The sequence below is a fragment of the Sorex fumeus genome, unplaced genomic scaffold (genome assembly GCF_029834395.1).
Source record: "Sorex fumeus unplaced genomic scaffold, SorFum_2.1 ptg000073l, whole genome shotgun sequence".
Taxonomy (NCBI): domain Eukaryota; kingdom Metazoa; phylum Chordata; class Mammalia; order Eulipotyphla; family Soricidae; genus Sorex; species Sorex fumeus.
The window spans coordinates 13,327,564-13,355,354 of record NW_026606130.1 but is presented as its reverse complement, the minus strand read 5'-3'; the positions used below and the strand labels follow the sequence as shown (position 1 = coordinate 13,355,354).

The window sequence follows — 27,791 nt, the reverse complement described above, 5'->3', positions numbered from 1 at the left end:
AGAATGGTGAGATCCTAGTAGTGAATCCGTAATACAGTTCACGGAGGATCCTGATGTATTAAGTTTGAATGCCCTGTTTGGCTAGGGCCTCGATAACCGCTTCAGTCTCAACAGAATCAAAGGCCTTCTTTAAATCAATGAACGTTAGACCCAGTGGCACCTTGAACTCCCGAGAAACCTCAATGAGCTTTTTTATTGTGTGGATATGGTCGATCCTTTTCGGAAACTGCTTGCTCGCATGGTTGTTCTTCATCTGGTGTTCTACTAATCCTATTCAGGATGACTTGAGTGAACAGCTTATAGAGACAGACAGCAGGCAGATCAGGTGATAGTAGAAAATGTTGCAAATGGCTCCCTTCTTGTACAGTAGTACAGTCCTGCTGGTTTTCCATTGGGATGGAACCTTACATACAGACAGGTAGCGTGTGATGAGCCAAGCCAGTGTATTGATGAGTACTGACTGCAGGTTCTTCAGGTGTTCGGGTCTGAAGTTGTCTGGGGTGTGTGCTGTTCGATTTTTTACTGATGAAATGGCGTGTCAGATTTTGGAAGGGAGAATGTTGGGAACGACATATTCATGATGCGGAATTTGGGATGTGGGAAGGTGGACGTGGCTTTCAAAGAGATCCGAGTAGAAATCATGAATAATCTTCTCCATTGCCTATCTGGAAGATGTGATATATCCATCAGGACATTGGAGGGCAGTCATATTGGTCTTGTAGTTGGCTAAGGACAGGCGGGCATTACAAATGCTTTTCCCAGCTTCTGCCGCATCTACCGGCACTGCTGCTCTTTTCTATTTGAGGCCTTCCTTTATCGCACCTCTGCACTGCTTTGTGAGTGGTACTTAAGTCAATTGACAGGCTGTGGGAAAGTAATTGATCCTGCACTTTGAGCTAAGTTCCCCCTGGTTAAGCTCTGGCCTCTGCGTTTTTGGCCAGACTGGTGAAAACCTGTAGAACATTGAGATTCTTTGTAGACTGGAATGATTATTTGTTGATTTACCCAATTATTCAGTAACCTTTGTATAACTAGAATCTAGTTTTATAAAAAAGCAAGTTACAGATACATGGTTTTCTCTCCTTCATTTCAATTCGGCCAGATAGCTTAACAAAACTGGCCCATTCTTTTGCATAAACACTGCAAGATTGACTCTGTTTGGGGTACCCCATTACTGACTGAGAAGTCCTGGGGATTGGTCAAAGACAGAGTAGAGACACTCCAGCAACAGCATTTAATGATTTAACTCATGTCAGGGCAAGCCCAATTTCAGCCATAAGATGTGAAGATCAGGTCCCATGATGATCCAGTGGTAGAACCTTCAGGTTGAACTGGATGTGACCTCCCGTCTCTCACCCATAGGAGTGTCCAGCTAGTCAGGAGTTCATCTCATCCCTTCTTCAGGGCTGAGAGATCCTGGCCTCCTGCTTTTGAACACTGAGGGCAGGGCCCAGGCTGAGTCAATCATTGCAGATTTTCAGCTTCCTCATTTTCCATGGCACAGATGATGTCCAGTCCTTTCTTGAGTCGGCCTGCCTTTAGGGTCTCGCTGAGGTTTGTAGGGCACTTTTAACAGTACCTTTTAAATACCTGCTCCTGTCACATAGAACAAGTCCCTGACTGTTTCACTGGAAGAGGGCTTTGGGGTCCCATAGCTGGTTTTTCCTGTCTGCACTAGGGGTAGACACTATTGCAGAGAGGAAAGACTTTTGTCTGGATTTATGCAAACAAATATAGTGCCATGAAACATTAACAAACCTGCTGAAGATACAAAGGAGAGAAAAGCAAATATTTCATATTATTTAGTGAGATGTACCCGTTTCCTATGAGTCCTAGTCAAAAAAAGCATTAAGTTCATACAGTTTAACAACATCATGTCTAACTCTTTTAGTTCAAAATTGAAAAACCTTGATTTCCAGGTGTCTAAGAGCACTGTAAATGGAGTTAACCCTTATACTTGGAGTCAGTCTTTTTTTTTTATTTTATTGAATCACTGTGAGATAGTTACTTGGAGTCAGTCTTAATTAAAAATTTGGAATAACTCATTAGTAAACTAATGTCAGCCCCGTATTTTGGTTTTGTGAGAGACTTCTAATTATCATTTTGCTATTTATTAGTCTATCAAAGTGTTCTGTTTCCTTTTAATTCAGCCTTAGAAGGTTAGTGGAGTACAATGATTTAAGATTTCTTCTAAATTCAAATTCATGTCAAGGCTTTTCATAGTATTCTTGGGTGATCTTTTGGTTTTCTGTGGTGTCTTGTGTAACACATCCCGTTTTATTACTGATTCGATTTATCAGATATTTCTAACCTTAGTTATGAGTCCGGGCTGGAGCAATAGCACAGCGGGTAGGGCATTTGCCTTGCACGTGGCCAAAACAGGTTCGATTCCTCCGCCCCTCTCGGAGAGCTCGGCAAGCTACCGAGAGTATCGTGCCTGCATGACCACGCCTGGCAAGCTACCCGTGGCATATTCAATATGACAAAAACAGTAACAAGTTCACAATTTGTTGTGAGACGTTACTGGTGCCCGCTCAAGCAAATCAATGAACGATGGGAGGACAGTATACATTTATGAGTCCAACTAATGGTTTGCCAATCTTTTTTATTTGCTAAAAAAGTAAGTGCATTCTTTTTATGCTATTTCTATTTTGTTGATTATTATTCTCAGTTTTATTATGTTTCTTTTAACATTTACTTTGGAATTCCTTTGTTGTTTTCATAACATGAGCTATGTAGTTAAATTCTTTATTTGTTTTTTTTTTCCTTGTTTCCTAATGCATTTTGATTGCCATGAATATCTGTAATATCAGTTTTTGCTTTGTCCTATATATCCTGGTAACTAATTTCTTCATTTCTTTGTTTCTAGGAATTATTTGGTTTCTTCGTTTAATCTTTTTTTGACCCACTGGTTGTTAGGTATTAAGTTGATTTGTTTGCAGCTGTTTAAGTCCTCCTAGACCCACTTTCTGCTAGCGTTGAATTTTTACTTTCAAAAGATTGCGGTCTGAGAAAATAGTTGCTGTTACAATCACACAATGATAAAACACCCATCCCTCAACCAGCTCACATTCCCCACTACCGAAGTCCCCGGTATATCCCCCCGACCCCCCTTTCCCACCCTCTCCCTGCCTCCATGGCAGACAATATTCCACATTCTCTCTCTGTACTTTTGGGCATTATGGTTTACAATACAGACACTGAGAGTTTATCATTTTTGGTCCTTTATCTACTTTCAGCACACATCTTCCATCCCGACCGGTTCCTCAAATCATCATTTTCTTAGTGATTCCTTCTCTATTGCAGCTGCCTTCTCCCCTTTGCTCACGAGGAAGGCTTCCAGCTGTGCAGCAATCTTCCTGTCCCATGTATCTACTATCCTTATGAGTCAGCCTGATGTTATGTGAAAGCTTGTAAATATCTCACGGTGATTCAATAAAATTTTTCAAAAAGAAGCTATCAGTAGCCATATTGTATATATAAGTACATCAATAAAATAGAAATTACTTTACTCCCCAAAATGTCCAATAACCAAATGCCATTTCTGCCCTGGACTTCCTGTAATTCATAATTTTGTCTAATCCAAAATTTACAATTAGCTTTCAAAAGCAAAATTAGAAAAAGAATGCAATTGAATAAAATTAATATTTAAAAAATAGTTGCTGTGATCTCTATCTTCTCAATTTTAAAGAACTTTTTTGTGAACCAGTATGTAGTCTATCTTGGAGACTGTCTCTAGTGCATAGGAGAATTAAACATTTTGGGAATGAAAAACTGTATATATGATTGTTAGTTCCGCTTCTTCCATTTCTTTCTTTAAAGCCAACGTGTCCTTCTTAATTGATCAATTACATTTTTCGTGGTGAAAAGTATACACCCCTTAGTGCTCAAAGGTTACTCAGGGTTTGAAATTCACTGTCTGTGATCTGGTCACTCCTTATGGTGCCCAGGGGACCATAAGCATTGCTAGGATTCAAACTCTTGTTTCAAGGTACAAATAAAATGCTTCGAGTTCAGAACTATCTCTAGTGACCCATTTATTGAGTTTTTGACAGCAGAGTTAGAGAAGAGAATGTTAAGAGAAACAAATGTATAGCTTTTATCTTGTCAAAAATTATGAGTATTTGTAAAGTTTGCCTTATCGTTTAAAGACCAGTTAATGCTTCTTTAAAACCTGATTTCAAAGTTTTGAACTTTTTTTTCTTTTTGGGTCACACCCGGCATTGCACAGGGGTTATTCCTGGCTCATGCACTCAGGAATTACTCCTGGCGGTGCTCCGGGGACCATATGGGATGCTGGGAATCCAACCTGGGTCAGCCGCGTGCAAGGCAAACAACCTACCCGCTGTGCTATCGCTCCAGCCCCAATTTTGAACTTCTTCACCAATATTTTTTTCTTTAAATTTAATCACTATGAGATAGAGTCTTACAGAGCTGATCATGATTAAATTTCAGTGATACAGTCCTCCAACACCCATCCCTCCACCAGCATACATTTCCCAGTACCAGTGTCCCCAGTTTCTCTCCCTCATCTCACCACTATTGCTGGCACATTGTTGATTGATACTTATTTCATTGAGTTTGCTATATTAAATCATTCTCTTTGGCTTATATTTTCATTTACTAGATCCTTGGGTTTTGTTTTGCTTTGTTTTGTTTGTGTTTGAGGGCCACACTCAGCAGTGCTGACTTAATCTTGGCTCTGTGCTGATAAATCCTGCTGGGCACGTGGGGTGCTGAAGATTAACCTTGGGTGAGCTCCATACAAGACAAGTGTCCTAACATCAGTACAACCACTCCAGCCTTTGTTTCTATTGCTGTTGAGTGTTATTATCCTATTCTGTTGCTTTATATCTCTCAAGTGAGTGTGATCATTCTATGTCAATTCGTCTCCTTCTGATTCATTCCACTCATCATGAGTGAAATACATATCCATCCATGATTGACAATTTTCATGACTTTTGATGACTGCATAGTATTCCATTTCTAGATGTACAAAATATAGTTTCTTTTTCTGCTCATATGTTATTGGGAAATTGGTTTGTTTCAAATTTTTGGCTACTGTGACTAGTGCTGAAATGAACAGGAATAAAGATGCCTTTTAAAATTTTGTTTCAAGGCCATTAGGGTATATTCCCAGGAGTAGAATTGGTTGTTAATATAGAAGCTCAATTCCTACCATTTTGAGGTTTGTCTATATTGTTTACCAAAAGGTTTTGACCAGTTAACAATCTCACCAGGAGTAAAAGAGGGTCCTTAATCCCCCATATCCAAGTCAACACTTGTTATTGTTCTTTATGCTTAGTGCTAGTCTATTTGGTGTGAGGGAGTATTCCATTGTTTTATTTTGTATTTCCCTGATTATTAGTGATATTCAGCATTTCTTATGTGTTATTTGGCAATTTGCATTTCCTCTCTGAAAAGTCTATGTTGAACTCTTCTTTCCATTTTAATGGGTTTAGACGTTTTCTTTTAAAGTTAATTTATGTATCTTATGCTTTATATATCAGTGCTTTATATGTCTTGAATATTAACCCATTATCAGTGAGTCGCTGGCAAATAATTTCTCTTATTCTTTGAGATGTCTTTATATTATGGTCCCATTTCCCTTGGAGTGTGAAATCTTCTCAATTTAATGTAGCACTGTCACACTGCCCTGTCGTCCCATTGTTCATCAATTTTCTCGAGCGGGCACCAGTAAAGTATCCATTGTGAGATTTGTTGTTACTGTTTTTGACATATTGAATACACCACGGGAAGCATGCCGGTCTCTGCCAAGTGAGCAGAATACTCTCGTAGCTTCCTGGGGTCTGTGAAAGGGACAGAGGAATCAAACCCAGGTCGGCCACATGCAAGGCAAATGCCCTACCGGTTGTGCTATAGTTCCAGACCCCAATTTAATGTAGTCCTCTTTTTTATGTTTGCTTCCACTTGTTTGGTTAGTGGCATTTCATCTTTAAAGATGTCTCTAGTTTCAATGTCATGGATAGTCCTGCCTATGTTATCCTCTGTGTATCTTGTTGTCTCAGGTCTGATATTGAGGTCTTTATTTCATTTTCATTTGACTTTTGCACATGGTATCTGGAAGAGGCCTAAGTTTATTTATCATTTTACATGTGGCAAACAAGTTTTCCCAAAACCACTTGTTGAAGAGGCTTTTCTTGATCCACTTCATATATTTTTCAACTTGATTGATTGCGTACTTGAAAGTCTGTCTCTAGATTTCCAATTCTATTCTATTGATCATGACATTTGACTTTATACTAGCACCATGCTGTTTTAATTACTACTACTTTGTAGTGTAGTTTGGGGGGTGGTTGGAGTCATGCCTGACAGTGGTCAGAGCTTACTTCTGACTGTGAGCTTAGGAATAACTCCTAGAAGACAAAGTGGAATATACTGGGTGCCAGGTATTGAATCCAGGTCAACCTCTTTCAATTCTACCTGCTCTACTGTCATTCTGGCTCTTTGTTAGAGTTTGAAGTTGGAAAAAGTGATTCTTCTCTTTTTCTTTTTCCAAGAAATATTCAGGAGAATATTTGATATTCAAGAGACCTTTTTATTGATTCATATAAATTTAAGAAGGTTATGATCTATATCTATGAAAAATGTCATGGATATCCCTATGGGGATTGCATTTATTCCATACAGTGCTTTGGAAAATATTGCCATTTTGAATATGTTAATTCTTCGAATCATGAGCAGAGGATGTTATTATATCTTCTTGTGTCCTATAATTTCTTTGAGTAATATTGTATAGGGTTTTTGTATAGGTATTTACATTATTAAGCTGATTCTTAAAATTTGATTTTCTGACTAACAATTTTTAAATGACATTTCTTTTAATTTATCTCTGACTTCATTATTTTCATATAGATAGGCCATGGGCTTTTACATGTTGATTTTTTAGCCTGCTACACTACTATACACATTTATGTTTTCTAAGAGCTTTTGTAAGATTCTTTAGGTTTTTCTATATATTATCATGTCATCTGCAAATATTAAAAGCTTGACCTCATCCATTCAAAGCTGGATGCACTTAATATCCATTTCTTGCCTAATTCCCATGACAAGTATTTATTGAATATATGTGGTTCGAGTGGAAAACTTATATTGTGCATAATTTAGAGGGAAGGATTTTATGTTTTCTTCCTTGAGATTGCTTTGAAAAAAGTACCTTAAATTCCCGTTTTATTGAGTTTTATCATAAATGCGTGCTGGATTTTTTCAAAAGCTTTATCTTCTTCAATTTATATGGTCATATGATTTTTACTCACGTTTATACTGTATGTTACACTTGTTGATTAGTGTATAATTAACCACACTTGAATCCCCAAGATGAATCCCACTTGGTCATGATGTGTGATATTTTATTAAGTTGGTGTTCCATTTCCTAGTATTTTGTTGAAGAACATCTATGTTCATAAGCATAATTCTGTTTTGTGTTTGTCTACTTTTAGTACCAGGGTAATATTTGCTTCATAGAAACAGGTTGAGAGTGTTTCTGTGATTTCTTAAAATACCTTGTAAATGATTGGCAGAAAGTCTTATCTAATAAACACTCACGAATATCTAAAGTAATCCTTCCCCCAAATCAAACTACTACAAAGCGATAACAATCAAAACAGCATGGTATTAAAATAAATACAGACCCACAGATTGGTGGAAGAGTTGAATTTCTGTAATTGACTCTCAGATATATAACCACCTACTCTTTGATCATTTGCTCGAGCGGGCCCAGTAACGTCTCCATTGGAGACTTTGTTGTTACTGTGTCTGGCATATCGAATACTCTCGGTAGCTTGCCGGGCTCTCCGAGAGGGGCGAAGGAATCGAACTCGGGTCAGCCATGTTGGCTGCGTGCAAGGCAAACGCCCTACCCGCTGTGCTATCGCTCCAGCCCTTTGATGAAGGAGCAAGAAATTTGAAGTTGATTTAAAAAGCCTCTTCAACAGTTGGTGCTAGGAAAACTGGAAAGCTATATTAGAAATCTGTGCCTCATTCCAACATGAGGCACGAAAGTCAGATCAAAATGGTTTAAAGACTTCAATATCAGACCTGAAACTTTAAGAAACATGGAGGAAAATGCGGGTGCAGAACCCTCCATAACATTGAAGATCAAGGAATATTCAAGGATCAAACACCACTGACCACACAACTGCAAGCAAAGATAAACAAATGGTACTATATTAAACTGAGAAACTTCTGCACCTCAAAAAATGGTGACCAAGATACAAAGACAGCCCACAGTTTGGGAGAACTTATTTACCCAATACCCATCTGATAAAGGGTAATTATCATAGATATATAAGGCACTGGTAGAACTTTACAAGATAAAGCATCCAACCCCATCAAAAAATGGAGAGAAGTGAACAGAAAATTCCTGAAAGAAGAAATAAAATGGCCAAAAGACACATGAAAATGCTCTACATGACTAATAATTGGTAAAAATGCAAATTAAAATAGCAATAAGAAATCATCTCATACCACAGGGACTGACACACGTCAAAAAATAAGAATAACTAATACTTGCAGGAACAAGGGGAGAAAGGGACTCTTTATTGTTGTGAAAATCCTAAATGGTGCAGATTTTAAGGAACACAATATAAGCATTCCTCAAAAAGCTAGAAATTAAGCTTCCATATGACCCAGTATTACTATGTCTGGGAATACAACGCAGGGTCCCCAAAACATACATCAGAAATGCTCTCTGCACTTATATGTTCCTTGCAGCACTCTTCAAATTAGCCAGAATCTGGAAACAAGTTGATTGCCCTGAGAAGAGATGACTTGTCAAAGAATCTCTGGTACATCTTCACAATGGAATGATATGCAGCTGTCAGGAAAAATAAAGCTATGAAATTTTTTATAAATGGTCATGGAGAATATCATGCTGAGTTAAATGAGTCAGAAGAAGAGGGATAGATATACAATTATTGGACTCATGTGGGATATAAAAAAAAACATAATATGAGACTAATACACAGGGTATCTCATTTCATGACATGGGCATTTTAGATAAAGGCCCAGGATGATTTGTCAACAGTTGCAAGTGTCCCTCAAGTGGTAGGGGAGAAGGCAGTTGGGATAGAGAAGGGACCACTATGACAATGGTAGTTGAACATCATCAATCTTAATAAGGTATTGCATGCTAAAAATAGGTAAAGAAAAATTAAATTAAAAAAAATTTTAAAAAACCCTTAATGCCCCAAAGTAGGCAGAGAGAGATAAAGAGAGTGAAAGAGAAAGAGGGAATAAAGAATTGGGCCTGCCATAGAGACAGGTTTGAGAAGCATGTCGAGGGTGGGTGAAACTAGGGACATTCGTGGTTGGAATGTGGAGGAGGGTTGGGTGGAGGGATGGGTGTTGGAACACTTTATGGCTGAAACATAACTATGAACAGTTTTAAAACTCTGTATCTCATGGTGATTCACCTCTTTAAAAAGTATAAAAATAAAATTTCGAACAAAATTACTGGTAAACTTATCTGGGTTCAGACTTTTGCTTTGGGACTTTTGGTTACCATTTAAATCTCATATATATATATATATATATATATATATATAGTTCCATATCTCTTTCTTTAGCATTGGAATGTTTAAAAATGCCCAAAGATTTGTCCATTTGTTATAGATTATCTCATTTCATGGCATGGAGGTTTTAGAAAGTATTCTCTGATGATCCTTTGAATTCTGTGATATGTTTTGTAATGTTCCATCTTTCCTATCTGATTTGACATAATAGGATTATCTCACTTTTACTTTTTGAGTCTTGCTAATGATTTATCTATCTTGGTTACTTTTTCAAAGAACTATCTCTTTATTTCATTAATCATTTGGATTATTTTGGATTCCATTACATTGATTTCTGCTCTTAGTTTAATTGTCTCCTTCCTTCTGCCTCCTTCGGGCTCTTTTTGTCGGTTATTTTCCTACTTCTTAAAGTATGACACATTTGTCACTTGTCATCCCGTTGCTCATTGATTTGCTTGAGAGGGCACCAGTAATGTCTCCATTCATCCCTTTCATGTGCTAGTGTAGCCCAATGGCGTCTGTTCATTCCAGGAACATGAAGAGCATGGAAACCATTAGTTCAGGGTCTTGACGAAGAAGTTTGACCATCTCGTAGGTGGGTGGCCAGGCATTCTTTTCATGCCCCATGAAATCCAGTCAGTAACATTTCTAGTCCAGAGGTCATCACCAGATAGCATTACGTGTCCAGCCCACATGATTTTCGACACCTTGGAAAAGGAGGCAGTGTTCCTGATCCTCGATCATCGACAAAGGTCAGAACTCCGGATTCCTTCTCTCACTTAACTGAAGCATTATACTCCAAGCATAGCTCTTTCGATTCCTCTTTGGTAGACCTGAATAGCATTCTCATCCTGTTTTTGTAGGGCCCAGGTCTCTGAGGTGTATGTTAGTGCAGGAAGAATGGCGGAGTCTAAAAGTTGTGCCCAGAGCTGGAGGTTTTTCATCCTCTTAACAACTTCTTCAATGCTCTTGAAGGCATTCCACACCACTCTCTTCCTCCTGCTCATTTCTAGCGCCAAGTTGTTCGTCATGTTGGGTTCTCTACCCAGGTGCACATAACTGCTGAATTCAGAGGTGTTCATTCTGTTGAGAGGAAATCGAACATCAGGAACTAGTTCATTTCTCATGGACATTGTCTTCATGAGATTCAGCTGCAGTCTGACCTTTCCACACTCATGGTCGAAGTCGGTCAGCATTCATGCAGCTTGGGTGTTGTTTGCTGTTATTAGAACAATGTCATTAGCAAAGCGGAGGTGGTGAAGTTACCAATTATCTGTCTTCATGCCCATTCATTCCCATTCCAGTCCTCGCATGATGGCACTGAAGAGTTTCAGTGAAATTGTCGATGATCACTTCCTTGTAGAATGGCGAGATCCTGGTGGTGAATCCATAATACAGCTCGCAGTGGATCCTGATGTACTGAGTTTGAATGCCCTATTTGGCTAGGGCTTCGATGACCACTTCAGTCTCAACAGAATCAAAGGTCTTCTTTAAATCAATGAACGTTAGACAGAGTGGCATCTTGAACTCTCACGAAACTTCAATGAGCTTGGTCACCATGTCGATATGGTCAATCGTGCTGAAACTTTTTGGATATTTATGAGGGCTCTTCTTTCCTTCCCGATTAATTCTTTGCAGTACTATAAATGTATCTCTTAACACAACTTTTGCTGTTTTCCACAAGTTTTGTAGCTAGTGTCCTCACTATTGTTCTTTTCCAGGATTTTTTTTTTACTTTCTCTTTGATTTTCTTTCTGCCGCATTGGTAGTTCAGTAATAACCAGGTTAATTTCCATGTATTCGCATTATTTCTCCATTTCTCTTTGTGTTTCACTAGTATTTCAGTGCATCATAGTTTAGGAAGACGATGCAATTTATATCCTCTGCATTAAGGGGTAATTTTTGTGGCCCAACCTGTTGTCTATCCTGGCGTATGTCCCGTGTGCACTGAAGAATAATGTACATTCATCTTTGGGGGAAATAAACACCCCCCTATATTCTATTACTAACCTCTTATATTCAATTTATATTTCAAAGCCAGTATTCTCTTGCTGAAGTTTAGTCTGACTGATCTATCCAGAGGAGACAGAGTGGTGTTGGAATCTCCAACTACTCTTGTGCTGTTATATCCTCCTTGAAATTTATTAGCAGTTGTTTTAAGTAGTTTTCTGGTCCCTCACTAGGTACTGAGCGATAGCACAGCGGGTAGGGCGTTCGCCTTACAAGCGGCCAACATGGCTGACCCGAGTTCGATTCCTCCGCCCCTCTCGGAGAGCCTGGCAAGCTACCGAGAGTATTTGATATGCCAGACACAGTAACAACAAAGTCTCCAATGGAGACGTTACTGGGCCCGCTCGAGCAAATCGACGATCAACGGGAGGGCCTTTACCTTTACCTTTACCAGTAGGTACATATATGTTTAGTAGTGTAATTTTCTTCCTGATGTACACAATTCTTATTCACTAAAAATAGCCTATTTTTAGGACCTTTGTATGCTGAAATATATATGATTTGACATTGATATGGCCACCTCAGCATTTTGAGGAATCTTTTAGCTTGAAGAATTGTTTTACAACCTTTAAAACAGTGTTTGTTATGACTATTTGAATATGCTTTTATCAGGGAACTGAATGTTGGATTCATTTTTTATCAGTTTTGTCACTCTGTGTCTCTTAATTTGTGATTTTAGACAGTATGCATGAGATATTATTGACTTGGAGTTTTGGGCATCTTTATGTAGAAGTTTGGTGCGTTTGTGAAGTTTGTTTTAGCTTAAAGTGAACCCTTCAGTTATTTTTGCAAAGATGGTTTCAAATTACTGAGCAGTTGTTTACACATTAAGTTGTGTATCTTAACTTCAATCGTAATGAGAGTCTGACTAGATAAGGTATTCTTGGTGAGGTTTTTATTTTAACGAGTTTTTTTTTCTATAACACCGCTTTAACTTTGTGCCTGGATGTTCTCATTTGATATATCTGCTGTAAATCTCAAGAACATTCCTTTGCATATAATTCCCTACATTGACCTTCCTGATTTCAGTATTCTATTTAGTTTTCATCATTGTGATTAGGATGTGTTTCGAAGTATTTTATTTTGGGTCTCTTTTAGCTGGTACCTTTTGGGTCCTGTGGATCTGGGAGCATGCACTCTTTAGCACTGGAAATTTCCATCTCATCTTGGAGTTCACTGATTTTTGGCCTCAGTTACTCTTACTCTGCTGCTGAGGCTTGTCAGTGATTTTTTTCAATTCAACTACTAAATTCTTTAATTCTCTCACAGCTAGTAGTTTTCTAATTTCTGTTATTATGTTCTATTTTGTTATGCTTGCCGTACATCTCATTATTCCTTTGAGCTTCTTAAATATCAGCATTTCTTCACTAAAGTCTTTATCAGAGAGGTTCTATAGTGGTTATTACTGATTGTGTTTAGGGTTAAAGACATAAGTATCTTCATTCACTAAGCATGATGACATTCTGCATTTCTTTCTCATTTGAAGTCTGGAGGTTTTGTGTGTTATTGTATAACTATGGTTAGAATGTCAATGCATGCTCACTCAGAGATATAAAGAAATGAATAAATGATCATCCATATTATTCAGCCCTGTGATTCACAGGATCCTGACCTGGGGGAAAGATCATAAATTCTATATGCAGCTTCCCAACTACTTCCTAGACATTTTGAGTTCATGAGACTGGAAGCAGTAATTTTGTAGACCTAGGTGGGATCTTACTGGGTATCCTGGCTTCTTCGGGGGCCTCATGGGGCTGAGCTAGGGTGTAGGGAATTACAAGTTGGAGAGACAAGTTTTGAAGAGATACGGAATTGTTAAAGAGCATATTGGATTTAGAGATATGCATACAGCTAGGACGTAAGATAGATGGCACATTTTACCTGTGTTCCAAGATGGTTGTGAAAATGAAACCACATAATATTGAAAAGTGTTAATAAACGTAAAATATATGAGGAAGCGCTGAAGGCAGAGTTAGCTTAGATCTCACACTTGCTTTCTATAGAGCACTGTAACCCGGAAGAAGTCCGATTTTTTCCCCTCTTTCCTTATGCTTTCTCTTTCAGGACATGTATAGTGGCCTTATTGGGCCTTTAATAATCTGCAAAAAGGACATCCTGGACCTCAATGGAGAAAGGAGTGATGTAGACCGAGAATTTAGCTTGCTATTCTTGATCTTTGATGAGAATAAATCTTGGTATCTAGAAGAAAATGTGTCAACTTATGGATCCCAGGAACCAAGCCTTGTCAATCTACAAGACGACACTTTCTTGGAGAGTAATAAAATGCATGGTCTGTAGAAAATAAGCCAAATTTCTTCCAAAGCCCCAACTGTTGCATGGGAATTTAAAAAGCCTATTATGGGTAAAGAGATTGAATTACGATGCAAGGTTATATTTCTATGTATCATTAAAAGGTTAGGAAGGTTGCATGGACGAGTTACAAAAACAGTTTATTTTAATTTATTTACATATACAAGACATATCTGTGATTCTCTTAAGATCTGATACCGAAAAGCAGAAAACTCATATCATAAGCACATTTTTAAATGTTACAGAAGACAAGAACAGCATTTGTTGACCCTCAATGTATTTGTTGATCACTGTATTTTTGAGCACCCTTGCTTCAAAATTCTCAGTTTAACCTTGTTATTAGAATTTAGGTCCAATATATTTATTAGACTCCAAGTATTTATTATGCCCAATATATCTCTTGATAATGAGGGTCCCCCTGCTTAAAAGTGCTCAGCTTAATTTCTAATATTCTGTTTCTTCACCAGTGTATATCTATGTAGATTGAATTTCAACATGGATAAAAATAAATTTATTTTCTAGTCAAAAGTTCATTCTAAGGATAAAAAAATCAAAGGACTTAGCTTCAGAGAGTAGAATTATAGGTTTATATTATATATATGAAATAACTTCTGATGCTTCAATTCATTTGACCGGGAATTTTACATACAAAACTTCCCTTTTTCAAAGAAATGACTGCCATAAGAGAAAATTTCAAATAGAGAGAAATTCAAATGTATGAAACAATTTCTAACTATCACTGTTAGCCCATAATTTGTTTTATATTGAGACGTTAAATCTTTTATAGTGACTCTAATGGAACACAAAAGTAGTATCTCATTGTCGCTGATATGAATTATTCATACTAGAATAGATCTTAACAGATTTTACAAAGACAAATTTTGAGTTCATGTCAAATGACAAAAATAAAAGGTAAAAGACCAAAAAATACAATGATAAAGTAATTGTATCTTCCTAGTTCAGGTTTTAGCTGTTGTCAATCTTTGTCTCTTTGCTTTTGTAGATATTCACTCAAACTCTTTAGCTATTAATCTATGTACCACTTTGTAAATTAGTACTTGTTTAGCAATTTAGGATGCTGGATTTGGATATAAAAATATAATGTTAAGGATTTAGGGCAGATAAATTATTCCTTTCCTACCCTTCTGGCTTACTAAACTAATAGTATTTATGATTTGAATGTGAGCTTTATTACTGGGAATACTAAATTTGGAAAAATCAACTTAGTTATGCAACTAAATGGAAATCTAGATAATTTCCCTGAAATATCTATCATATTCTGACATAGAGATGTTCAGCAATAACTCTTCATTTGTTCAGAGGCAACATATCCCAACCATGTTATAATAAGGCTGTTTGTATCCCTTACATCTTCAGAATAAAACAAGAAGGATTAATAAGTGTATAAGAATGTATGTTTCATTCATTCTCTCAAATTTGAAATTTAATAGGATAGGAACAGAGACAGGTTATAAATATCACTTATGTAACTTTTCCTCTGGTATAAACTAACAATAAACTTACCTATATGAAAATATGTGAAATGGGGAAATGTACCCCCAGCACCGTCTTGCCACTGTAAATTAATTTTAGAGCAAAAGCTCTAAATTATCTTTACCTCAAAGATAAATTATCTTTACCTCTAAATTATCTACCTCAAAGATACAGATGTGAGCAGCCATACATTAAACTTATTATTTATCTCATGAATGTGAAAATGTATTTAACATGTTTTAAAACATTTATTGTACATAATAATCTATGTCCTTCCTATTGTGAAAATACAGTCTAATTAGGCATACAAGCTATAAATTAAAAGAAAAGTTAAATTTTATAAGGCATGTTTGATTATTTAAAAGTTCCAAAGATGACATAAATATCATTGGAAAAATTTAGAAGCATAAACGGATGCAGAAGATGAAAGGTTCTAAACAGAGTTATGTGAGGAAATATTCATGGAGTAGAATGTTTGACTGAATTTTTGAAAGATAATAAAAGATATATATTTCTGGGAAGGAAGCTGAAAATATCAACAAGAACACAGAGACTGTATATAAGGCCAAAAATGGTATAATAAAAAAGACTTTAAATTGTATATGAAGTGGAAAATTAGACTGAAAATATACTTTGGGTAACATAGTAATTTGGGTTTAAGTTACTTTGGAGTTTCAAAATTGATATATTTAGAAGAAATTTGACTGAACTTGGAGCTATGGACCTTGATTTTTTTGTGTGTCAAAATTGCTTTATTTCACCCTGGAGTCACTAAGCTCTTGTATAAGAGATTACTATCATGTTGTTAAATTTTGAGCCTTGTGTGCTTCTGTATACACACATATGTGTGTGTGTATATATATATTTTTTCTCTCCCTAAGATGTGTTGCCTTCTACTTTACACCCCATCAAATGTGATGTGCTACTCTTGGTGCAGAGTATGAGATGCTGCATGGCTTTGAATGTGACCGTGTACTCTAGGTATAGAGGTCAATTTAACTTTTTTTTAACTGGATAGTTATTCTGGGATCCGGAGGCATCTCTATGGTGTATTGTTCTGCGTTGCACTCTTCCGAGAGTCTTATTTGGAAGTCTCTGGATCGTGGCCATTAAAGAGCTTATATGGTGCCAGAGGCAGTTCCTGGACATGACTGGAAAGCTATGAGAAATACAGGGACAAAGGCAAAGGTCGCCCATTCCCGACTCTGTGCGAGCCTGGAGATTTTAGTCACAAGTCGAATATACCTGAGTTTTTCAGATGAACCTTATATTTTGACCTCAACAAAACTAATTTAAAAATGTTAAGCAACAAAATTATATAGTCATATTAGACATTTAAAATGTCACTGGATACACCAATGTTAAAATAAACTGGAAGATAACAGAACAGAAATAAGAGAAGTTAGGAGGCTAATTTTTATCATCAGATGAAAGTAACTAACTCAAAAGTGGTGGTGAAGGGAAACCAAAATTATAAATCTAAATGATGCTTTCTTCTTTTGCAGCCATCAATGGAAAGATCTATGCCAATCTTAGGGGTCTTTCAATGTACCAAGGAGAACGAGTGGCCTGGTACATGTTGGCAATGGGCCAAGATATTGACATACACACTGTCCACTTCCATGCAGAGAGCTTCCTCTATCAGGTGAGCTAGAAGAAAGCTGTGTGCCCAAGAAGTGATTAGAGAAGGGATTTGATAGCCATAGAAGAATAAAGGAATAATAAGGAATGAATACAAATAAATCAAAAGGGAAGTAGTCATATAAGGGGAAACTTAGGCTGGGAATTCTGGTTTGCTTGAATATCACTGAAAAGGTCAAATTTCTAGGTCTTAACTGCGTCATATGATTTAGAAGATATAAATGCTCATTTGTAAAATTAGACCATCAAAAGGATAAATGTAATTTAGTCTCAAGAATTTGGGATACACTCTGAGCAGTGATCCTCAGAGAACAGAATTTCAGAACAGTATTGCAGAATTCCTTAAAATTTCCAATTCATCATAAGGTCTACAGTTCAGAAGTTATAGAGAACAGTGTGTAGGTTTAAAAGAAAATATAATTTTAGAAAAGGCTAGTGCCAGAGAGATGGGAATGCCAAGAAGTGCCTTGCACATGACTGATCTGGGTTCAATTCCAAGTATTACATATAATTTCCCAAGCACTTCCAGTTGTAATTCCTAAATGCAAAATCAGAAGTAACATCTGAGCATCACAAGTTATAGCCCCCAAACTAAAACTAATAAAAATTAAAATGGTGACAATTGTATGTATTAATATTTAAATATTTAGAAGAGTTGTGCTTGCCTCAAAAACACATACTAAAATTGTTAAACTAGAGATTATCATGAACCTATATAAGGGTAATATAAAAGCAAGTCAACTGCCATATATATACATTTATATTTTGTTTCGAAGACACACAGGACAAAACTCAAGAGTTATTCTTTATTCTGTACTCTGGCATGACTTGTGGCAGTGCTTGGAGAATAAAATGCTGTGCCTGATTTGGCCGTATGCAAGGAAAGTCTCTTAAATTATGTATAATATATCTCTCTGGAAATTTCTGTATTTGAAAATATTGAAATCCTGATAAAAGTGATGGCATGGAGGATAAACTAATCTGAATTCTTTTGTACAGGAAATAGGTGGACCCTTCTTTGCGGTAATGATTGATTCAGTTCATCCCAGATTTTAGTATGTGTATGTTTTAACATCCTAAATAAAGCTGGAGAGCCTTTTGGTTTAGTAAATTTTATTATGTACAAGTAGATTCATTGTTTATTCAATGTTATGGGTCAGTTGATAAAAGATAAGGATAAGATCTCTTGTCTATGAATCTGGAATTCTATGGCCATTAAGTTCATGTAGGTTCCAACTTAGTTCAAGTTCTGATATATCTCTATAACTTTAACTTACTCTCTCCTACCCAAAATATCTTTTGCAGAATGGAGAGAGATACAGAGCAGATGTGGTAGATCTATTCCCAGGGACCTTTGAGGTCGTGGAGATGGTTGCTAGCAATCCTGGCACTTGGCTGATGCACTGCCACGTAGCTGACCATGTGCATGCTGGCATGGAGACCATTTTTACTGTTTTGCCTCAAATAGGTAAGTTGTAACTACCCAAGAAAAGTTGTATTCTAATACTTTATCTAACTAATAGGAATCCTATCATCTGAAGAAGCCTCTTGTAACTGCATTTATGATCCCAGAATAAAACAGATATTTCTATTTCACAGTTTCATTACGGCATTGTTTTTTATGAAGTTATTCATAGTTGAAGTCCAGGTGTACAATATTTCAGCAATGTCACCACCTGCCTCAGTTTTCCAACACCAGTGTCCTCATATTCCCTCTTTGTCTTTTTACATCTGGTTATCATAATTTGATTTTCCTAACTTTAGCATTGTTAACTCTGTAGCATAGATATAGATATAGATGATATAGATGATATAGATATAGATATAGATATAGATATAGATATAGATATAGATATAGATATAGATATAGATATAGATATAGATACCAAACCTCTATCCTGCTGATGCACCTGACGTCAATGGCCCCTATCTCTGTAACTTTCAGTCTGCCTTTTCGAATTCACTGCAAGGTTGAATTTCTTCCTTCCCTTTTCTTCTTTTTCTAGTACTCTAGGATCAAGCGTGATCTAGATCCCTTGAATTTTTCATATTGTTATTCTGTATACAAGAGATAAAGTGAAATTATTGTTTTTGCACTTTCTCTGACTCACCTCATTTAAAATGACAAGCTCCAATTCTAACCAAGTTGTTGCAAATTGTATGATTTTTCATTTCTTGAAGCTACATAGTATTTTATTGTGCATGCATTATTTCTTTATCTAATAATTCATCATTGGTCACCTATGTCGATTCAACATCCTAGCTATTTTTCTAAGCCTGAAATGAATAACTATGTCTGAATGTCTTTTTGAATTATTTCTGTGGTTTTCTGGAGGAAGATAACACAGAACTGAAACTGTTCAGGAATTTTTATTTACTTATTTATTTATTGACATATAATCATACTATTTTCCATTGGAGTGGAACTAGGAAACATTCCACCCAGAAATGGTTGAGAATTCATTTATCATCACATTCCCAGAAACACATATTGTTTTTAGTTAATTTTAACTGTATCATTCTCACCAGTGTGAGATGACAACTTAATGTCACCTTGATTTATTTCTCTGATAATAAGTGATGACAAGTGCTTCTTTACGTGCTTTTTATCATCCATCTTTCTTCTCAGAGAATTGTCTACTATTTTCTTTTTTTTTCTTTTTTCTTTTTTTAAAATTTTTATTAGTGAAACACCATGAGGTACAGTTGTAGACTTACAAACTTTTGTGCTTGGGGTTCAGTTATACAATGATCAAGTACCCATCCCTCCACCAGTGCCCATTTTCCAACATCACGAGTCCCAGTATCCGTCCCACACCCCATACCCCCCATTCCACTCTGCCTCTGTGGCAGGGCATTCCTTTTTGTTCTCTCTCTCCTTTTGGGTGTTGTGGTTTGCAAAAGAGGCAATGAGTGGCAATCATGTTTGGTCTATAGTCTACTTTCAGCATGCTTCTCCCATCCTGGGAGGATCCTCCCAACACCCTTTATTTGGTGCTCCCTTCTCTATCTGAGCTCCCTTTTCCCCTAGCATGTGTGGCTGGTCTCCAAATCAATGAGAAAAATTACTGGTACTAATCTCGGCCACTCTTGGGTGTCAGTCTCCTATTTTGTTACTTTATGTTCCCCAAATGAATGCAATCTTTCTATGTCTATCCCTCTCTTTCTGACTCATTTCGCTTAACATGATACTTTCCATGTAAGTCTACTAATTTTCTTCTACCATTTTGTAGAATTACTTTTCTGAAGTTGCTGCTGCCATTTATCTTTGTGAATAATTTATATAACATGGATATTAATGCTTTATATAGCATACATATTAATGATACTCTCCATATCTATTCACTAATGAGCAAATTTCATGACTTCATCTTTCCTACACAGCTGCATAGTATTCCATTGTATAGTGTACCAAGTTTCTCTAACAAGTTGTCTGTTCTTCTGCACTCGGTTCGTTTCCAGTTTCTGGCAATTGTGAATAGTGCTGCAAAAAATATAAACAAGTGAAGATGCCATTTCTACTGAGTTTTTTGCACATCTGGGATATATTTGCAGAAGTGGTATTGCTGATTCATATGGGAGCTCAATTTCTAGTTTTTGGAGAAATGTCAATATTGTTTTCCAAAAAGTCTGGACCAGTTGGCATTTCCACAAACAATGAAAAAAAGTTCTATTCTTCTCACATAAGCACTAGCACTGGATGTTCTTGTTCTTTTTCATGTGTGCTATAAGACGATGTGCACCACAGTCCTCTGTGGTACAAGACGATATCTCATTGTTGTTTTTATTTACATCTCCCTGATGATTAGTGATGTAGAGAATTTTTTCACGTGCCCTTTGACCATTTGTATTTCTTTTTGAAGGAAGCTTCTGTACATCTCTTCATTGGTGTGATGGAGTTGGAGGTTTTTTCTTGTACAATTCTATTATTATCTTGTATATCCTGGATATTAATCCCTTATCTGATGTGTATTGGGTAAATATTTTTTCCCATTCTGTGAACTTTCTCTGTATTTTGGTCAATTTATCATTTGAGGTGCAGAAGCTACGTAGTTTGATGTAGTCCCATTTGTTTATATTGTTTCCCCTTGCTTGGTCAGTGGAGCTTCATCATTAAAGATGTCTTTAGTTTCAATATAATGGAGATTTCTGCTTACATTTTCCCCCTTGCACCTTACGGGTTCAAGTCTGATATTGTGGTCTTTAACAGACATTGATTTGTCTTTTTTGCCTGGTATTAGATAGAGATCAGGGTTCATTTTTTGAAGTTAGCTGCCATTTTTCACTGCAACTCGTGTTGAAGAGATTTTCCTTGCTCCACTTCACATTTCTTGCTCCTTTATCAAAGTGGTCATATGTTTGAGAATCTGTGACAGAATATTCAACTCTGTTCCATTGGTCTGCAAGTCTATTTCTAGTTTAATACCATATTGTTTTAATTACTACTTTTTTGTAGTACAGTTTGAAGTTGGGGAAGGTGATGCCACCCATCATTTTTACCCACTGATTACTCTTGCTATTCATGCGGATTTATTGTTCCATATGAATTTCAGGAGTGTTTTGTCTATGCCATTGAATAATGACATGTGTATACTTATAGGGACCACATTAAATCTGTATAATGCTTTGGGGAGTATTGCCATTTTGATAATGTTAATCCTCCTGATCCATGATAAGAGGATGTGGCTTTATTTCCTAGTGTCCTCTTTATTTTTCTTGAAGCACTGTTTTGTAATGTTCTTTGTATAGTTCTTTCACCTCTTAACCTAAACTACTTCTGAGACAGTTGATTTTCTGAGGCAGTAATATGAACAGGATTTTTTTAAATTATCTCTGTCTTCTATTTCATTATTTGTATATAGGAAAGTCATGGACTTTTGGATGTTGATTTTGTAGCCTGCCACTTTACTATACAAACCTATTGTTTCTATGAGCTTTTTGTAGATTCTTTAGGATTTTCTATGTCTAGTATCATATCGTCTACAAATTTGATAGCTTAACCTCTTTCTTTTCTATCTTTATGCCCTTTATATCTTTTTCTTTACTAATTGCTAAGGCTAGAACTTCCAATACGATATTTGATAGGAGAAAAAGAGTAGGCAACCTTGTCCTGTGCATGATCTTAGAGGGAAGACTTTTAGTTCACAACATTAAGAATGGTATTTACAATAGGCTTGTGGTAGACAGCTTTAACTATACTGAGGAAAGTTCCTTCTATTCCCATTTTTTGGGAGATTTTATCATAAACCGGTGCTGGATTTTGTCAAATGCTTTCTCTTTGTCTATTGACATGACCATATGATTTTTATATTTTATTTTATTGATATGATACATTATGTAGATAGATTTGTGAATGTTAAGCCATCTGTAACCATCCTTGCATCCCCAGGATGAATTCTATTTGGTCATGGTTGTTAAAACTCCATACGTGGAGATGTAAAAACTTCTTTTGCCTGGTCTGTGTAAACCCTTTTTATTTAAGGGGTCTTAAGCACCTTTTGCCCAGGTGACGCTAGGAGTGCTCAAAGATTAGCAGATGTTCGCGGGTTCTCGGTGCGGCCCTCTCTCACCACCAGCATTTGGTCCACTATAGCCACTTCCCCACCGAGGACAGTCATTGCCTTGGGCACACAAAGGAGGAACAAAGGCCAAGCTGGTTAATGAACAGCTGCTGTTTATTCCAGCTCTCGTAGCTATCCCAAATTCTCTCCACAACTTTCACAACTCTCTCCAACGCTCTTCCAGCAATCTCCAACCCTCTCTCTAACTCGCTTCACAATTCCTTCTTCTTCAATACCTGCAGCCACTCTCTATGTCGCACTCTCCCCAATCCTGCTGCAACTCTCTCTTTTCGATCTCAGACGTACCTCTGTCTCTTCTCTCACCACATTTCCCCAACCACACATCCCCACGGGAAGTGCAATCAACATATTTTTCAAGTTTTCCCAACCACCTGCAGCCCAAGTGGGCAAAACAGCGCTTAAGCTGTGTTTCTCCTCTCCTTATGCCTGTAATTAATTAACATCTTAATTCTACTTCCTAATATTTACAATTCTGTATCGACACAGAAATAGACACTTTTAGACCTGTAGATCAACTCTCCTGGGTAGATCTCACCACAGACTCAGACTACAGTGCTCAGGCAGGATTATTCATTCCTAACCGCAGCAGGGTCCAAATCTAGTTATTACTTTTTGGTTCATGGCATAATTTGCCCGTTACAGTTAACTTACAGTTAAGCATTATAGCACATTGGCCAGGGCCTTTTCGATGCCAGGGTAACACATAACTCACAGCTTGTCCTGAGTCTGTCCAGTCCCTCACCAAGACCCTGATCTTGGGGGATCTATGAAGTAAGGCAAATGAGGCTTACGTCAAAAGAGCAGATGTCCAGGAGGTAATATTATCTGGAATCAATTAACTCCTAAGTTTCAAACATATTTTAACTGTCTTCCTGTGTCCATACAAAAAAGTAATTGCTCTGAAGTAACTAACCATAAGAAGGAAATTAAGGAGAGGAGATAAACAATATTTTCAAGCCAACAGAGTCTGATCAGGAGGCAAAGGTAATTGACAGGTTGGGAGAGCAATAAGCAAACCAATGTTATCCTACACCTGGTGTATGATCTTTTTAATGAATCATTGGACTATTTTTGCTAGGATTTTGTTGAGGATCTTTGCATCTGTGTCCATCAGGAATATCGACCTGTAATTCTCTTTCTTTGTGGTAACTCACTTTGCTTTTGATATTAGGGTGATATTTGCTTCATAGAAACTCTTTGAAAGTGTTAATGATTCTTCAGTTTCCTGCAAAAGCTTAAAAATATTGGAGTTTAAAAATTTAGAAGAAGTAACTAGTGAACCCATCTGGGACAGGACTTTTGTCTTAGGGGAGAAATTTTATTACCATTTCAATTTCCTCAATGGTGATAGGTCTTTTCAGGTACCTCGGGTCTTCTTAGTTCAGTCTAGAAAGGTTATAGGAACCCAGAAAATTATCCATTTTCTCGAAGTTTTCTTGTATCGTGGCATAAAGATTTTCATAGTAATCTCTGGGGGTCCTTTGAATTTCTGTAGTTTCTATTGTGATTTTCCCTGTATTGTTTCTGAGTCTATTTATTCGGGTTTTGTCTATCCCTTTCTTTGTGAGTCTTGCTCAAGGTTTTTCAATCTTGCTTATTGTCTCAAAGAACCAGTTCTTGGTTTCATTGATCTTCCGGATTATTTTTGGCTTCCATCTCATTAATTTCTGCTCTGAGTTTTATTATTTCCTTCCTTCTGCCTGGGTTGGGCTCCTTTTGTTGATCATTCTCCAAGATCTTAAGCTGTGAGGTTAGGTCACCTATGTAGGCTTGCTTTCCTTCCTGAGGAATGCTTATAGAACTATAAACTGTCCTTTTAACACAGCTTTTGCCACGACACATAAATTCTGGTAACTCGTATATTCAGGAACGTTTGTTTCAAGTAGTCTTTTGATTTCCTCTTTGATTTCCATTCTAAGCCACTAGTTGTTCCCTAGTGTGTTGTTTATTTTCCAGGTGTTTGATTTCATTTTTGTTTGTGTGTATGACTCAATTCTGTTTACAGTACATTTTGGTCTGAGAAGATTGTTTACACAATCTCATTTTCTTTATGGAGAGATGTTTTGTGGCTCAGCATACATGGTCTATCTTGGAGAATTTCCACGCATATTTGAGAAGAATTTGTATTCAGTTTATTGAAGATGAATTGTCCTGTATATATCTACTAAGCCCCTTTCTTCTATTTCTTCCCTAAGATTAAGTATGTCCTTGGTAAGTTTGAGTCTAGTTGATCCATAGGTGAAAAAGAGGTGATTAAAATCTCCCACTAGTATTGTGTTTCTATCAATATCTTTTTTCAAGTCTCTTATGACCTTCTTCAGTTTGAAATCAATGTGGTGTGAGACTAGAATGGCCACCTCAGCTTTTATGAGGGAGTTGTTTGCCTCTAGAATTGTTTTCCAGCCTTTGACTTTGAGTCTGTGTTTACTCTGACTGTTTAGATGAGTTTTTTGCAGGCAGCAGTATTGTTGGGTTCAGTTCTCTGATCCATCCTGCCACTCTTTGTCTTTTAATTGGTGTGTTTAACCAATTAATGACATTGAGAGAGATTATTGATGTAGGATTTTTCTCATATTCTGCTAAAGTTTGTTTAATTTGAGGATCTTTTCTTGTCTACCATTGCCCATTTATTTTTCTTGTAACCATGGTTTTGAGTCTATGAAGTTCCTGAGTTGTTTTTTGCCTGTTAAAATGTGTATTGTTCCTTCCGTTATGAATGAGTGTCTAGCTGGGTAAAGTATTTTTAGTGAGGTATTTATTTTATTGAGTCTTTTCACTATATTCCACCACTGTATTCGGACCTTGAGGGTTTCATAAGGTAAGTCAGCTGTAAATCTTAAGGATTCTCCTTTATAGGCAATTTCCTTCTTTGGTCTTGCTGCTTTCAGAATTTTATCTCTGCCTAAGGTTTTTGTCATTCTGATCAGGATGTGTCTTGGAGTATTTTTATTAGGATTTCTTCTAGCCGGTACCCTTTGGGCCTCTTGAATCTGGTCGCATGTGCTCTTAGACTCTGGGAACATCATAGCAATTATGTATTTTACAGTTTGTTCTTTATCACAGTTTTCTTCCTGTCCCTCTGGACCTCCAATTATTATTGTATTATTCCTCTTGGCTTTATTAAGATTTTCTCTTGATATGTGTTGGTTCATTTTTAGGCTCTTTTCCACTTTCTGCTGTTGTCTAGAGATTCTCTGTAGCTCATCTTGGAGCTCAATGCTTCCTTCCTCAGCAGCTGTTACTCTGTTGCTGAGGCCTTCCACTGAGATTTTCAATTCTCTTACCAGGTTTTTTATATCTGCCATTTCTTTTTGTAATTTCGTTTGCACTTTATTCATTTCTGCTTTGAAATCTTCTTGTATTTTTGTCATTGCGTCCCACTGTCTCTTTTACCTCCCTATTCATCCTTAATAACTCCCTTCTAAATTCCTTATCAGAGAGGTTGTCTAGCTCACTATTACTGATTGAGTCATCTGGGCTAGCTTCTTAACTCACTAAGCCTGGTGTGTTTTTGCCGTGCTTTACCATTGTGAGCTGTGTGGATTGGACTTTCGTGCAAACCGTTACTGTTGTGCTTTTGGTGTAGTATTAATTGAGGTAGTGATTAATGAACTGTTGGTCTCATGTGTTTTGGTAATCAGGCTGGCCTAGTGAAAGATTCACATAAGAAGTTAATTTATGGCTTTTGTGTGGTACAGTGAGGGAGATTATTTTGCCGCCGCATTAGTGGCCACCCTGGAAGCCACTCCCACTGGGCTTCTGACCTGTAATGGGAGTTTTTTGGGTCCTTGCAGCTAGAGACCGGGGTTAGGGCTGTCTACTCTGGACCACCAGATTCCCTCAGACTTTCAAACGCAGCCCGGGCACCTGCTCCAGAAGCTATTCCCACCAGGTTTCTTATCTGTAATTAAAGTGTTTTGGCTCCTTGCACTTTGAGACCGGGGTTACGGCTTTGTCCTCTGAGTCCAAGAGATCTAAGTGCTTTCCTAATTTTGTTGTTAAGATCTGGTTGTTGATATTTGAGCTTTCTACTTTTTGTATTTATTTGGCTTAGTTAGCTGTTTTTCTTACTTTCTCATCTCATTTGGTGTGCAACTACACTGTTGTATACTCAGCCGTGTGCTCAAAAAAAAATTCCAGGATTCTAGAACTGGGGTGATGAATTTATATGGTAACTGTGGTTGTGGAAGTATTACTACCAGGGCTCTTGGAAACAGAGGAGCATTGCCCACATCACTCCAGACTAGTCCCCAGAGGTTTTGGCCCAAAATAAACCAGTGTACCTGGAATTTTTGTTGGTTTAGCATCTCTGCAGAGATTAGGCATAAATCAGTGGATCTGGCTGTGAAATGGCAGCAATTGGGGGTAAGGCTGTGGATGCTGGTACTTCAATAGGGTGTGGACTTGGTTTGGTCTCCTCTTAAGGTTGCTCCAGAATTTTCAGTTCACTGAAATGCCAGTATACCCATGATTTTTTGCAACAGGATTTGCCTCCTTTCTGAGATTAGTCAAAATCTGTCTGGTTAAATATGTAGTCCAATGATTATTTTATTTCCACTGCTATTTCGTGCCATGGTCCTTTTCACTGAGGCTTGAAGATTTATTTGGATCAATGGTTTTCTGGAAATTCTGTCTCTGGGCAGGTGAATTTCTTTGTTTCCTCATTCTTCTTAAGGATTTGTGGCCACAAATTAGGAGTCTCACAACAGATGAATGGAATATGAAGATATGAAATATATACATACATATATAGGAATACTAGGCAACTTCTATGAGTGATTGAATCATGAAATTTGCTGCAAAGTGTTTGGAACTGGAAAATGTGATGTTGATTGAATGATGTAAGCCAGAAGATGAAAGAAAACACAGAATCATCTTTCTTATAATGCATGGCATATACTTTATACCATGAGCAATAGCACAGGAGGTAGGGCATTTACCTTGCACGTGACTGACCCGGGTTCAATTCCTCCGTCCCCATCTGAGAGCCTGGCAAGCTACCGAGAGTATCCTGCCCGCAAGGCAGAGCCTGGCATTCTCCCCGTGGTGTATTTGATATGCGAAAAACAGTAACAAGTCTCACAATGGAGATGTTACTGGTGCCTGCTCAAGCAAATAGATGAGCAATGGGAGGACAGTGCTACAGTGCTATATACAATAATTCATAGACTCAAAACAGTTGTTATAAGAAGTAAACAGTTTATTTTAAGATGCACAACCC

At 37.2% G+C, this 27,791-nt stretch overlaps 1 protein-coding gene across 1 annotated transcript in view; it reads left to right on the top strand.

Moving 5' to 3' along the window:
• Positions 1-27,791, top strand: part of HEPH (hephaestin) — a 244,155-nt gene that overhangs the window by 194,800 nt on the left and 21,564 nt on the right. The window contains exons 16-18 of the mRNA XM_056130041.1: positions 13,608-13,833; positions 16,853-16,992; positions 18,294-18,456. Of these exons, the coding sequence (XP_055986016.1) occupies positions 13,608-13,833; positions 16,853-16,992; positions 18,294-18,456 (529 nt within the window). The remainder of the gene's footprint in view (positions 1-13,607; positions 13,834-16,852; positions 16,993-18,293; positions 18,457-27,791) is intronic.